General features: G+C 40.1%; 1 protein-coding gene across 10 annotated transcripts in view; it reads left to right on the forward strand.

Moving 5' to 3' along the window:
- The window catches only part of foxj3 (forkhead box J3), a 124643-nt gene that overhangs the window by 96744 nt on the left and 12902 nt on the right, over positions 1 to 14997 (forward strand). For 5 of the 10 annotated variants that reach the window (XM_048561230.2, XM_048561229.2, XM_048561233.2 and 2 more), the window contains 3 exons: positions 7025 to 7126; positions 8138 to 8329; positions 12911 to 13015. In XM_048561230.2, coding sequence (XP_048417187.1) covers positions 7025 to 7126; positions 8138 to 8329; positions 12911 to 13015 — 399 coding nt within the window. The remainder of the gene's footprint in view (positions 1 to 7024; positions 7127 to 8137; positions 8330 to 12910; positions 13016 to 14997) is intronic. The other 5 variants (XM_048561236.2, XM_048561237.2, XM_048561239.2 and 2 more) reach the window with 3 other exon arrangements.

The following is a 14997-nucleotide window of genomic DNA, read 5'->3' on the forward strand; positions in this document are numbered from 1 at the left end:
GTTGGTTTAACCTCTGTGTTAGGGGAAGAAGAAAGGACAAAACTAGTAGTAACTTAGACAAATGTGGCAAATTAAGAACAGCCAGTTTAGAATTTTGAAAGGTTAATTATGTTTAACTAGCTTGAATTGTTTTGAGGCAACAGCGTTAATATGTTTGAAGCAGTGTATGTAGACGTGCAAAAGATGTTTGATAAAGAACAATTTAACGGGTGTGTCTGCAAGTGACCCAGTGTCTTAAGTATACAGGACACAAATTCAAACTTAGTGAAGATCCCAAACTTCTAAACTCTTGTGAACTGAAAAAGATACTGATGGACTTCAAGGATATAAATAACCCACTGTTATGGGCATACACACAGTAACTGAAGTTTAATTCAGACAAGCGTGAATGGATTTTGGTAAGATGAATGAGGAGAGATAATATCGAGTTAGAAATACAATTCAAGTGACCTGTGGATGCAGAGGGATCATGTGTTTTATATGGTGCATGAGTCATTTAAGTTGGCAATGCATTTTGAGAAAGTAATTAATAAGACATATAGGGATTCTGAATTTTACTAATAGAGTCATGAAGTATGAAAGCAAAATTATTATGATGAACCTTTTATAAAACATTATTTTGATTTCAACTGGAGTATTAGTCCGATTCTGGGGACTATGTTGTAAGAAGGCTGTGAAGACTTTGGAGAGAGCCAGGAAAGCTTTAAAAGAATCATTCCAGGAATGTGGGACTATGTTAACATGGATAGATTGGCAAACGTAATTAGAAATTAGAGAAAATGTTGAGCTTGTTCCACCCGTCAGTAAAATCGTAGCTGATTCCTGTGATCAACTCCACTTGCCTGCCTATCCTCCTATCTCTTCATTCTCAAGTGACACAAAATCTGTCTGTCTCAGGCATAAATATGTTTAGTGATGGCACACAAAACTCTCAATGGTAAAGAATTCCAAAATATCAGAATCCTTCCAATAGAAATCTTTGTTTCAAGCCTTGATAACTAACCTCTTATCCTGAAACTGTGTCCTCACAATCTCAATTCACCAGCTTGAGGAAACAACATTTCACATTCTGACTGTTTCCCCAGATGCTGTCACCTTGTCAGTTGCCCAATGAACCTGTCCATATCTCTGTGTCCTTCTCACAGCTTGTATTCTCACTTGCTTGGTGTTGTTAGCAAACATAGACAGTACCCTCTCCTAAATGAGTAATATAAATTATAGATATATGGATTTGCTAAGTGCGCTGTTAAGACAATCCTGATGACTAATGTACGGTTAACTGACCTGCAGCTCTCTGTTTTCTGCCTTCTTGAGAAACCATATTACGTTTGCTAACTTTCAAGTCACTAGGATAGTTCCAGACTCCAGTGAATTCTGGAAAATTGTCAAATACATTCACCAGCTCTTTTCTTTTTAGAACACTGGAAAGTAGTCTGTTAGATTATGGGGGTTTATAGGATTTTAGTCCTTTCCGTTTCTCCAGTATCTTTTCTCTGTTGAAATTAGTTGCCTTAATTTGCTTACTTCTATAAAACCCTTGGTTGTCCGCTCTTCTGGTATTTAACTTGTGTTTTCTGTTGAAAAGAAAGACCCACAAGATATTTGTTCAGTGTTTCTACCATTTCTTCATTTTCTCTGAATTTCTCCAGTCCCTGTTCCATGCTTCCGTTAGCTCTCCCTTTGCTAGTTGTTTAATCAATCTATTTGGTCACGCTATGAAAAGCCTTCTGAGCAGTTGGGATTTAAACCCAGACTTTCTGGACCAGAAGTAGGGGCATCGCCACTGTGCCTCAAGCACTCATCCCTTTTTTATGGATATTTTCAATCAGCTTGTTCAGGGATGTTCTGACATACTTATGGATTGTTGGAACCCCACCCTTTTTTATATATTTGTAAAAGTTGTGACAGTCTGTTTTTATAAACCTGGCAAGTTTACAGAAAATAATATCTATTCAGCCAACCACTTTCAATTGATTGCCAGGTAACTGCCGCTGCTTAGGTAGTTTTTGTAAAATTAGTCCTTATGAATAAATTTCAGTTTTGAACCTCCAAGGTTGGAGCTAAATATTAATGTAAACTATATTTGAGAGAAGTTTACGAGATATGTTCCAGCTCCCCCAAATCCTCAAGTTGGCACTCATTCCTCATTGTCCTCACTCTGCTGGGCTGAAGCTGTTTTCAGTTGGAGAAGAAAATATTCAGAGAGATTGCTTAGAGGTACGCAAATCAGTAGGTCTGGACAGAGTAGGTGATAAGGCACTGTTCACATTGATGGAAGAGTCAAAAACCAGTCATGATTGGCAGAATAATCAAAAGTAACATGAGGAAAACCTCCATGTTGCTACTCAGAATTTAGGGTGCACAACTTGAGTGAACAACTGACTGTGTATTCTACACCTTGTGCCTTTCTAGAGCTGCTTATGCTTGGACTATGCAAACTTAACTGGAAAAATAGTTTCTGTTTCTGACAAGGCATAGAATGTGATACTTATGTTTTTCCTGTAATCGTGGCCCTGTAGATTTAGTGCTGAACCGTGATATCACTTAGCCACTGATACTGCTGGGCAATGTTTAGTGAATATTATTTCAGGTCCTTCTTCAATCAAATACACCATGCTGCAGGTGCTGCACAAAAAGGTCTCTAATATCCAGGACTAAATCCAGCTGAACAAATGTGATTGATTAGAAGTAATTGCAAAACTAACCAAGCAAGCCAGCATTTCTCCACCTATCTGGACTCCATCTTCTCCCCTTTGGTCCAGGAACTCCCTACCTACGTCCGTGACACCACCCACGCCCTCCACCTCCTCCAGGACTTCCAATTCCCTGGCCCCCAACACCTCATCTTCACCATGGACGTCCAGTCCCTATACACCTGCATTCCGCATGGAGATGGCCTCAAGGCCCTCCGCTTCTTCCTGTCCCACAGGCCCGACCAGTCCCCCTCCACCGACACCCTCATCCGCCTAGCCGAACTCGTCCTCACCCTCAACAACTTCTCTTTTGACTCCTCCCACTTAGTACAGACTAAGGGGGTGGCCACGGGCACCCGCATGGGCCCCAGCTATGCCTGCCTCTTTGTAGGTTACGTGGAACAGTCCCTCTTCCGCACATACACAGGCCCCAAACCCCACCTCTTCCTCCGGTACATTGATGACTGTATCGGCGCCGCCTCTTGCTCCCCAGAGGAGCTCGAACAGTTCATCCACTTCACCAACACCTTCCACCCCAACCTTCATTTCACCTGGGCCATCTCCAACACATCCCTCACCTTCCTGGACCTCTCAGTCTCCATCTCAGGCAACCAGCTTGTAACTGATGTCCATTTCAAGCCCACCGACTCCCACAGCTACCTAGAGTACACCTCCTCCCACCCACCCTCCTGCAAAAATTCCATCCCCTATTCCCAATTCCTCCGCCTCCGCCGCATCTGCTCCCACGATAAGACATTCTACTCTCGCACATCCCAGATGTCCAAGTTCTTCCAGGACTGCAACTTCCCCCCACAGTGATCGAGAACGCCCTTGACCGTGTCTCCCATATTTCCCGCAACACATCCCTCACACCCCGCCCCTGCCACAACCGCCCAAAGAGGATCCCCCTCGTTCTCACACACCACCCCACCAACCTCCGGATACAATGCATCATCCTCCGACACTTCTGCCATCTACAATCTGACCCCACCACCCAAGACATTTTTCCATCCCCACCCCTGTCTGCTTTCCGGAGAGACCACTCTCTCCATGACTCCCTTGTTCGCTCCACACTGCCTTCCAACCCCACCACACCCAGCACCTTCCCCTGCAACCGCAGGAAATGCTACACTTGCCCCCACACCTCCCCCCTCACCCCCATCCCAGGCCCCAAGATGACATTCCACATTAAGCAGAGGTTCACCTGCACATCTGCCAATGTGGTATACTGCATCCACTGTACCCGGTGTGGCTACCTCTACATTGGGGAAACCAAGCGGAGGCTTGGAGACCGCTTTGCAGAACACCTCCGCTCAGTTCGCAACAAACAACTGCACCTCCCAGTCGCAAACCATTTCCACTCCCCGTCCCATTCTTTAGATGACATGTCCATCATGGGCCTCCTGCAGTGCCACAATGATGCCACCCGAAGGTTGCAGGAACAGCAACTCATATTCCGCCTGGGAACCCTGCAGCCTAATGGTATCAATGTGGACTTCACCAGTTTCAAAATCTCCCCTTCCCCAACTGCATCCCTAAACCAGCCCAGTTCGTCCCCTCCCCCCACTGCACCACACAACCAGCCCAGCTCTTCCCCTCCACCCACTGCATCCCAAAACCAGCCCAACCTGTCTCTGCCTCCCTAACCTGTTCTTCCTCTCACCCATCCCTTCCTCCCACCCCAAGCCGCACCCCCAGCTACCTACTAACCTCATCCCACCTCCTTGACCTGTCCGTCTTCCCTGGACTGACCTATCCCCTCCCTACCTCCCCACCTATACTCTCCTCTCCACCTATCTTCTTTACTCTCCATCTTCGGTCCGCCTCCCCCTCTCTCCCTATTTATTCCAGTTCCCTCTCCCCACCCCCCTCTGATGAAGGGTCTAGGCCCGAAACGTCAGCTTTTGTGCTCCTGAGATGCTGCTTGGCCTGCTGTGTTCATCCAGCCTCACATTTTGTTGTCTTGGATTCTCCAGCATCTGCAGTTCCCATTATTTCTGATACATTTTTCCTGATTAGATTCTGTACAGTTGCTATATCTATGATCATGCGTCACTTCTCTTTGTAAGTTTGGTATATCGTAACTGTCCTTAAAAAAAAAAAAAAAAAAAATTATATCCTCAATCACTTCAATGAAAATGGTTCTCTTTTCTGCCCTTTCATACTTGGGTTTCTCTGAGTGCTTTTTAAATTGTGTAACACTCAAGTGAAGTACTGATCAGTTAATCTGTCGCTCGTGTTTGGTGCTATGAACCATTTTGAGGTTAGAATTAAAAGCATCACAGAAGAGGATTGTATAACATTGAAATGTAATGACCTGGAAGGAGATTTATTTTCAAAACAACATTGACAAGACTTTAGATAGAAAGCGTAAGTATCAGTGCAGGTTTGATGTATATTGTGCGCTTTAAAAAAATCTGTAGTGCTAAGGCTCGTATTAACTGGCTTAGATGGGTAGCAGTCTTGCTGCTGAACGTTGTGGGTTCAAATTTCATTCCACAACGCCAGTCGAAAACCACTGATGCTTTGAAATACCACGAGAGGTGCTAATTGTGGCCTTTGTGACAGCGTATAAAAAGATCCATTGCATGTATATTTGGATTGTACATCTCCCTGTTTGTAAAAACAAAAAGAAGTATATTTGTTATGTTCCCTGGAATAGTTTATTCCTTCAAAAAACTCACCTGAGGATATGTTAAAATTTTCGTTCATCTCAGCTGCTGCATTCACTGCACAATAGAATGAACATAGACAGTAAATATTTTAATTTGAGGTACTTTAGGATGTTGATAGACTGTATATAAAAGTGTTTTTTATATATGTATGCAAAGTATATCAGATCTGTTCAAGTTGATACGGTGAATCTATTGTGTACCTAGCAGCAAATTAGGTTGTAAATAAATGTTAAGGGTTGAAACCAAAGCAAGATTTGAACCTTTGTGATTAAAACTAAAAGGATAGATGCAAGTTGTACTGAAACAAAATTTTGAAAGCATACAGCAATCTGTCAGCATTTATACAAAAAAAAGCAAATTGACCTTTTTTGGGTGAAAACCATTCAACAGACTAGACAATAAACTACCTTTTTTTATCAGCCTGTCGATTTGCTCTATATTTATAGCATTTGCTGTGTTTTTGTCTGAATGCTATTTTGATCACAATAACATTTAAGCTCTATTGGCATTTACTAAGATAAATTGTTTTTAACATATTCCATGCAGCTTTGCAGTGCAGTCTTTCACATTGTCGTAAACTGTAGTCACTGAGTAGTTCTGTGGGGCAGATTTCTAACTTGTAACAGCCTTGCTTCCCTTTATAACGGAGAAAGAAGCATGTAGACATGAACCTTGTTAAGGTAAAACACTGAACATGTACCTAATGTAATGCACATGTTTGGCCACATGACTTCAGGAACAATTGCTTCCACATTATCCCTTTTTGCTCTTCCCCACCTTCCCCACCTTACCCTCCTGTCCTCCTGTTTTCTACATCTATGACTTTCTACAATAACCCTGCTTTTTTCACTTTAATTCCCCCTTATCCAAATGCAAATTGCATTGTTCAACCAGATTTTTAACCTGCCCTGCATCCTTTTGGCCTAGCCTGCCTTGTCAACTCTTACCAAAAACCTGGTTTGCAGCTTCCTTGTACCAAGTTGAGAAGCAAGGGGTTTGTTCTTGTGATCATTTGAGTCTGCTTTCAGCACAAGGCAGGAAAAGTAATTAAAACAGTTTTAACTTTATTTATCAGACCAGCTTCTCGTACTGCAGTTCTTGAGGGTCAGATTCTTCAGGTTCATTTGCATGAAGGTTGTTGGTAAATTCTCGCTGAATCTTCTTTTAAAATCATATAGTAATAAGTCAAATGAAATCCAAGGTCTTGAGTTTGATTATCTATCTGTGATGAATTTGCTGACTGGTCAGATATGTTTTACATATTGTCCCAGTATCATTGGCTTAAGGAGAAAGGAAAGAATAAACATAGGTTCAACTTTTCAATGTTCCAAATGGTATTACAGCCCCAAATTACTCAAATGCAAATGCTGCTTTTCTGTGGGCAAACACAGCCAATTTATACACAAGGTCTCAAAGTGTAAATAGTATTTTTTTTCCATTAATCTATTTTGTTGAAATTGGCTCATGGAATTGTCTAAGCTGATATAGGTGTTCGAATCCATTGAAGCTCAAATGTCCAACTGAGCCAAGCTGACATTAAGAAAGAGCTAAAATAGCTGGACTGCTGGTATAACTCTCAGCAGTGTTTTAATCATATATGTGTTAAGTCTTCATTATGTTGTTCTAATACCTTTGGTGGATTTATGGCTGTTGTAGGCATTCCTTCTGATTGGTGCATGAATCTGGACACTCTGAAGGAGAGTTTCCGTATTGCTAGCAGTTTCAACTGGTCTGATGTGGATCTCTCCCAGTTCCAAGGTAGGTTGTCGATATGTGGAGCTGTGCTCCCAGCTGCTGCGGCTATTTGGAGCTCTCCAAGGTACAAGTTCCTGTTTCCTGCTATGATATGGAAGTGCCCATGTTGGACGGTGGACAAGGTCAGAAATCACACGACACCTGTCTCAGGGCCATGACTTGAAATGAATTTGGGAATTTACATATACATATACATATTAATCAATTAAAACCTTCTAATTGATTTTAAAGATTTAACAGCGTGTTAGGTTTGTTTAGTACATCCACATCGATGGTGTGACCCTTTGATCTTTTACTTACAAATTGTGTGTCTGATACCACCTCTCACTAACACCTGAAGGACTGAGGCTCTGAAAGCTTGTGTTTTCAAATCAGCCCATTGGCCTATAAGCTGCTGTCATGTGGTTTCTGACTGTTTCCTTTTAAACATGAATTTTTAAAAATAAGTGAAGACCAGGCAATTTAAAAATAAAACGTAAACCTAAGTATATGAAGTTCGTTTTGGGCCTCAAATATTATAATTACAACATGTACTTTTATGTTTTATAATTTCTGGAGGAAGTTAAATGATATTGTTTCTGCTATGGTATCCTACAACAATTTGGGTACTTCGTCCCCGAGCTACAGAGCAGAAATATTTTTCAGTTATTTATGCACGTAACCTTGTACAAGTTTGCATTTAATTCTGCTTGTGACTCCAGTTTTGAAATAGTTGGCATATTCTGTTTTGTCATGCCATGCTCACCACATATCCACAAACCAACCTGATCCTGTGCACACAACAAAATTGGCTGATAGATTTCGTGCTCAATGTGTGGAGCTAGGTTACAGATCACTGTTTTTGTTTTATTGAATTTTACTTTTGATCTTTTGATTAATCCTTTTGTTTATGTTACTGCACTTGGCCTTTAGAAAAATACCTGCATTGCCTGCAGGCTGTGGACCCATTGGTTCTTTAGCCTCTTGTTTCCCTGGATTCTCTCCTTAACACTCTGTCATGCCTTTTATCCGCAGGTCTGATGGAGAGTATGAAACAGGCGGATCTCAATAACTGGTCACTCGATCCTGTTCAGTTTGCGGACTTGTGCTCTTCCCTAAACCAGTTCTTCACACAAACTGGTCTGATCCAGTCACAAGGGAACATGCAGCCCTCGGTTTGTCACAGCACAATGCATTCGCAGAAACCAAACCAGCACATCAGTACAGGTATAGACTCCAAAACGTAGAGCTAGATATAGCTTTTAATTTATAGATAAGGTATTCACATAGGTGAAGCTTTAAATATGTTTAATCTTTTGTTTTTTTAGGCCATGGCAATTCAATAAATTGTTGCTCAGTTTTAACCCCAAGAAAAAGGTGCCAAGCAGGCCATTTTTAAAAATTTATGTTTACCTTTTTATACATTTTAATTTATTTAGGAAAGACAGGGAAAACAGCCAACATTAATGTGCAAAGGAAAGGAGTTTGGTTTTACCTGCCTCTGAATCTCATTCATTTCCAAACCAAAACAGTCTGTGTCTTTGGAACCAAATTCATAGCACCATCATTTTGCACACTAAGTCTGTACTGTCTGGGCAACTTTGTGAAATACTCCAGGTTCCTTCTGGTCACCACCTGGAATCCCAAAGAGACAATCCAGGGTAGTGGGTGGACATGGATTGAGAAACAGGGCCAAGCTTGCAATCAGTGAGCCAGAATTTCAGCCTGGTTTTCATTTGTTGATCTATGTTTATCATTATTGCAAATCAGTGAAATGAAAATCATCCGTTACTGCGCTGCACATCAAATTATTTGTTAATAAAAGAGCTTTGCAGCTCAGTTTTGTGACACTTTTCCCTTATTTGCTAATTCCTAACCTATTTGTTTACAGCATTCTGCTCTGCAGGTTTAGCGTATTTTAATAAAAACCTGTCTCGTGAAATTAACTTCCTTTTCATTTTACAGTTTCTCTTGCTGTTTGTGCTCAAGTTTACCGATATTTTGCTTAATTCTTGCAGGTTTCTCCAGTTTCTCACGATTACTTTGGTTTGCTTTACTTGTATGTTTTAGTTTTCCTTTTTGTTCTACTCTAAATTTCCATCTTTGTATTTACAGCATGTAGATCTGACTTGCCAAATCTGCAGTCCATTTGTTTTTAATTAAATTTGACATCTTATCTGCTTTCTGCCTTCTACTAAACAGTTTCTCTTACATGCTGGTTTTCAGTTATTTGCTGCTGCTCTTTTCCATACTTTAGTCACTGTTTATCATTTCATATTACAAGCAGTGCCTGCTGCTTCCTCTGTTCTGCTAAGCAGGATTACAAAATTCAAATTAAGGACCCATAAGCACCAGAGAGCAAATTAGTCAATTGTGAAAAGGCACGTCTACTGCAAAATTAGAGATGGTGCCATTGTGTTGCTGATTATTCTGATTACTTGTTTGATTTAAGTAGCTGTGTCATATCAAAAAGCGCAGGACATGGAAGCAGAAGTGGATCGTTTGTCCCTTCAAATCCACTGCTTTGTTCAGTAAGATCATAGCTGATCTTGATGTGGTCACTTTTCTATCTGCTTGGCTACTGAAACTCTGTCACACTCTACGTTGAATTAATTCAAAGACCCAACATCATCTATTTTCTGGGGAAGAGAATGCCACATTCTAATAACCCTCAAAAGAAATTAAAATTCACCTCACCTCTTTTTAATAAAAAAAAACTCTTTTCTTGAATTGTAGCTCCTTGTTCTGGCCTCCCCACAGAACAGAGCCTCCTCCAAGTATCCAGCCTATCAAGTCTCCTCAGGATCTTGTATGCTTCAGTAAAGTCACTCGTCATTGTTGTAAACTTCCAAAAGTATAGTTTCAGCCTTACCTCGTTCAGTCGCCTTTAGTCCCAAGGAAACCTTTTATGAATTACCTTGAATCAATTTATATCCTGTTTAAGTCTCGAAATAAGGTGACTAAAACTGTGCACAGTACTCCAAATATGGCCTCAACACAACTGCAGTAAAATTTCCCTACTTTTATTTCCATTCTCCTTGCCTTACATGTCACTGTTCCATTTGTCTTTCACCTGTTATATTACATAAAACTTGTGATTCATGCACCAGGCATCCAGATCCTTCTGCCGCCTTGCAATATCTCTTTATTTGAATAGTATAGTCTTTCCCATTGTTCCTGCCAAAGTGGACAAACTCATCTTCACATATCTCAAGCTGCCAAATATTTGCCCTGTCACTTGTTTGTATCCCCTTGTAGATGCTATTACTTCCTGATAGAAACGTAAACTCTCAGTCTTGGTGTTATTGGCAAGTTTAGCCATACATTTGTTACCTTCATGTCATCATGATTTTGATTGCAAATGGTTGTAGGCCATCCTGAAAAGGCCCATTATATTCCTTTTTTTTCCCCCTGTTAGCTAACCAAGCTTTTATCAATACCAGCAAAATTCCTGCTGCAACATGTACTGTTGCATAATAACTTCTTTTCATTGTGGCACCTTATCAAATGCCTTTTGAATGTCCAAGTACATCATATCTATAAGGTTCTACATTTTCTACCTTGTTATTTCCTCAAAAATCCTAAAAATCAAATTTAATTTCCCTTTTACAAAGCCATGCAGACTCTGACTGATCTCATTATGATTTTCTAGGTATCCTACTATAACTTCTTTAATAATGGATTCTAGCATTTTCCCTATGATGCATGTTAGCCTCGCTGGCACATCTTTTCCTACTTTGTCTCCCTGCTTTCCTGAAAAAAGTTGTTTCACCATCTTTTTTCAAATCTGCTATTGGTCATAGAGGTCCCACCTCAGTTGCCAGTGCTCATTTTGCTTTTTGGTTAGTGGTAGGGGTTCTACATGGCTCAGCCCCTAGAGTTAAGGAAAATTAGCTCTCTTGTGTACTTCGGTGAGTCACCTCCAAACAATTCCTGCTCAGCCACTTACCATTGTAACCATCCAACCCATGGGATACAGGGACTGAGGGCAGAATCAGTAAGGGTGTGACGCAGTTGAATAGTTCCACACAAAGACATGCACATAGATGCTCACAATTTATACTCACCTCTTGTTTGTCTGCATCCAGAGATCTGGCAGAGGTGCAACCTGATCCAAGTTATTTGTAACTGTCTTTAATAATTCACAAGAAGCTGTAGACATTGCCCAGTGATGTCCAGATTTTCCCTTTCTCTGTGGAGAAACACTGGTTTTCAGTCAGGACCTCGCAGCAATTTGCTCAGACAATACAGTCCTTGTCTGAATGTCACATTGTTTCGTCACTGTGCTGTGCTTCCCCAGCACCCATTGTCTTAATTTCCAAAACATCACCCAAATCTGTGGTGCTATTTCAGCATCTGAAGGTCAGCTGCTCTTCCTTTATTAATAGCTTGATATGTGGGTCTGAGAAACAAAATTGCCATGAGCTAACTATAAATGTTTAAATTCTGAATATCATAATACATTATTTAAAGGATCTATACAGCACTGTGTATTCATAGACAGATGATCAATCTGTTCTCTCTTCCACTAAAGGCTGATTCCCTTTGTGATGTAATCATGTACTTTACATGTTAGAGTGAACAAGAACCAGTTTTAAATTCATGTAGACGTTTGTGCGTGAGTCTCAATCCATTTTATTATATCAACTTCAGGAAAAAAATCAGCCTTGAGTTTTGACAAATACTGTAACAAGTGTAAGAAGTTATGATGTGAAAAAAGAACTATATTTAAATATGTTGACTGAAAAAAAACCAAATGTACTCAATGTGATTGACCAAAAATATGTTTTCCCTTTGGTCATCGTCCAAATTTCCTTTTTAAAAGTTGAGTAGGGACTTCAGTGATGGAAATTGAATGCTTCATAAAAACCAAAAGAACTGCAGATGCTGTAAATCAGAAACAAAAACAAAAATTACTGATAGAGCTCAGCAGTTATGGCAGCATCTGTGGAGAGAAATCAGTTAACATTCTGAGTCGAGTGACCCTTCTTCAGAATTGAAATTGAATGCTTGTCATCATCTTAAACTCTAAACTTAAGAATACCAACAGATTTTATGGAGAATATACCTGTATTCAGTCCATTCCAAATGTTCCCAAAGCCTTAACTTCAGAAGAATTCAGCATAATAAACCATGTGGCTTTCTTGCATTTTCAATGCCTGTATTCCTGACAGGAAATGAGATGGATAATTCCAGGATGATTTAGCCAGGGATTTAGGTTATGCATCGGTGTAATTGAGTACCACATTGAGTGTATCCCAACTCCATCACATGGACCACTGAAAGCAAAAAGAAATTTCATCCATCAGTAGTGTCCTGATTCAAGCCCTGGTGGAAAGATAAAAGTGCAGTGTGTCAGCTTTCTTAAGGAATTCTTGATATTTATTTTTCAAATTTTAGAAATAACTAGTACATGATGATAAGTAAAATATTTGGATTATTCCTGTCCCTTTAATAGACAGTAACTTAATATTGCATTCTAAATCGAATTGAAAAAGTCAATACTGGATATGGATTTACACTCATACATGCTGTTGTATGAGTCAGCTCATCCAAAAACAACAGGCAGAATTCTTTTTTTGCAGAAGTGATTGACAAAATGAAAGTTTGTGATTGTCACACAAAATTGTACCCATTTCTTTATTGCCTCTGTACATTTCCTCAAAATGTCCTTTGTTCATCCAGGAACAAGCCATATAAATGTACATTTGGATCTGACAGTAATGCTGGATCTGGTTGTTTGACACTATTGATGTTTGTTTGCACTGAAGTGGTGATTTCTCACTTCTGCACCACTTTCTCACACAGGAAGCTTGTACATTGACTCCAGACAAAACCTTCCTGCTTCAATGATGGGGCCCCCTGGGTACCCCCATCTCCCACCTCTCAGTACCCCAGGACCAGCCATGACAGGTAATTGCCCCATATTAACTACTTATTCTTGGGGCTGACACCTTATTTATCTTCCCTGCTTTCTCTTCCCTTTTGACCTGCATGTTGTATGCATGTCTGGGATCCTGGGTGCATCTTACTTGCATGTTGCTGCCAGAAACTGGAAACAGTTAGAAATGGGAAAGGTTTTGCAGTCAACTTGCCTTTGTAATGCATCCTTATACAGGGCAAGCACTTGTGGACATCAGACTGCAGAGGTATCATTTTGCTCATTGTCCAAATGATGTGCCTTTTCAGTATGGCACAGTTGTTGATGCGTCTTCTAAATCAGCGTACTGTTATTTCAAATCCTAAAGTACTTCTGAAGTCTATTGGAATGTCCTGAAGATGTGCAAAAGAATTATACATCATTTTACATGAACAGTTCTAAAAGCACATTCATTTTTTTAATATTGCTGCTGAAAAATTGCCATGTATTGGATCACTAGCAATTTCATTGAGTTCCTGATGCAGACTCTTCCTTGATGTTTATGATTACGTTTGATAACATCTAATGGTTCACATTTTAAAGTTCCTGGAGGTCAAAACCCCAAAATTCAATGTTTTTCCCTGCAACCTCTCCTTTCTGTTCCCCTCATGTTGAGCAAAATTTTACCATTTGTATGGAGCCCTGAACCATCTGCTATCTTAGTCTGTCTGCATGTAGATCTGTTTTATGAACAGCGATTTAGCTATGAAAAGCATTTTTCAACTGCTGACTTTCCCTAAGGATTGATGTATTCATCAGTGTCTAACGAAACAGGGAGAATTGAGCTTCATGTTTAGACCAGGAGTGCTGAAGTAAAATGCACAGCCAAATCCAGTTTACACAAGTCTGTAAAGTGTCCAGAAATGCTGAGGAACAATTAAGCACTTTTATTCAAAAATGTGTTTTCGAGCAAGTGAGTTGATGTAATGAGATGAATTTGATTCCACGTTCCATAATTTTAAAAGATGTGCAATTCAGTGAATGTTCTTGACCTAACAAACAAACGAACATGTTCCAATGCCACCCTTTAGACCCAACTCCTGTCAATATAAAATAGTGCTAATGATTGGACGTAGCTACATCCATAAACACGTGATCAAAAAAAAAATTAGCAGCAGATACTGTGCCTTTGTGTTTAGCACCCTCAGTGACTGTTTTGGTAGCAGTGATGTGCAACAGACCAGGATGGCTGAGCTTCATCGCAATATCTGAGAATTGTAGGCAGGATGTGATGGGGGCAGAAAAATCCGCCAGGCACCCTGATCCTGATTGCTATTCATTGACCCCTCATGGAAGTGTGTGCATGTGTGGATACAAGGTAGCTTGGCAGCGAACAGCTACCTGAAGAGTAAAGTACTTCTCCAACAAACCGAATCAACACACTGAGATAGTGACTCCTTGACATAGGTGCTAGAGAGCAGTCTGCATGCTTAGATCTCTGAATCTGCTCCCACAAAATCTTCTATTTTTTCACCTGACTTGCTGATTTTCAAAGTATATTTATTTTGAAATTGTTTTGAGATGAAAATCACAAGTATGATTTGTTGCACATCTGTAAGATACATATGTGCAGTGGTAGCCTGGTCGGTTAGAAGAGTACTACGTTTTGAGGTCATAAATTCCTCAGAGAACAAGCAAACGTTCACTCCTTGGGTATTTCCTGAGCAGTGGTGTGCTGAGCAGTTTTGTCTCTTATTCCGGAAAATGCTTATGATATGATATTGGCTTTGCTATGCCTTCAAAGTTGCGACTCAGCCATCACTGCATCAAAGTAAATAAAGTAAAAGCAAAAATTGTTTGTACAGTTTACTAAACCAAACTTTTAAAACATTACAGCATTCATGAATATACTTGAATGTAAATCGACTGTGTCTCAAAGTTCACTCAAAGTCTTCAAAAAATCCTCAATTCTCATATGAGAGTAAGAAAAATCAATAACTTGATATTTAAAATCCTGAGATAGCAATAAAAGTGC

This window comes from Stegostoma tigrinum, chromosome 28 (genome assembly GCF_030684315.1).
Source record: "Stegostoma tigrinum isolate sSteTig4 chromosome 28, sSteTig4.hap1, whole genome shotgun sequence".
Taxonomy (NCBI): domain Eukaryota; kingdom Metazoa; phylum Chordata; class Chondrichthyes; order Orectolobiformes; family Stegostomatidae; genus Stegostoma; species Stegostoma tigrinum.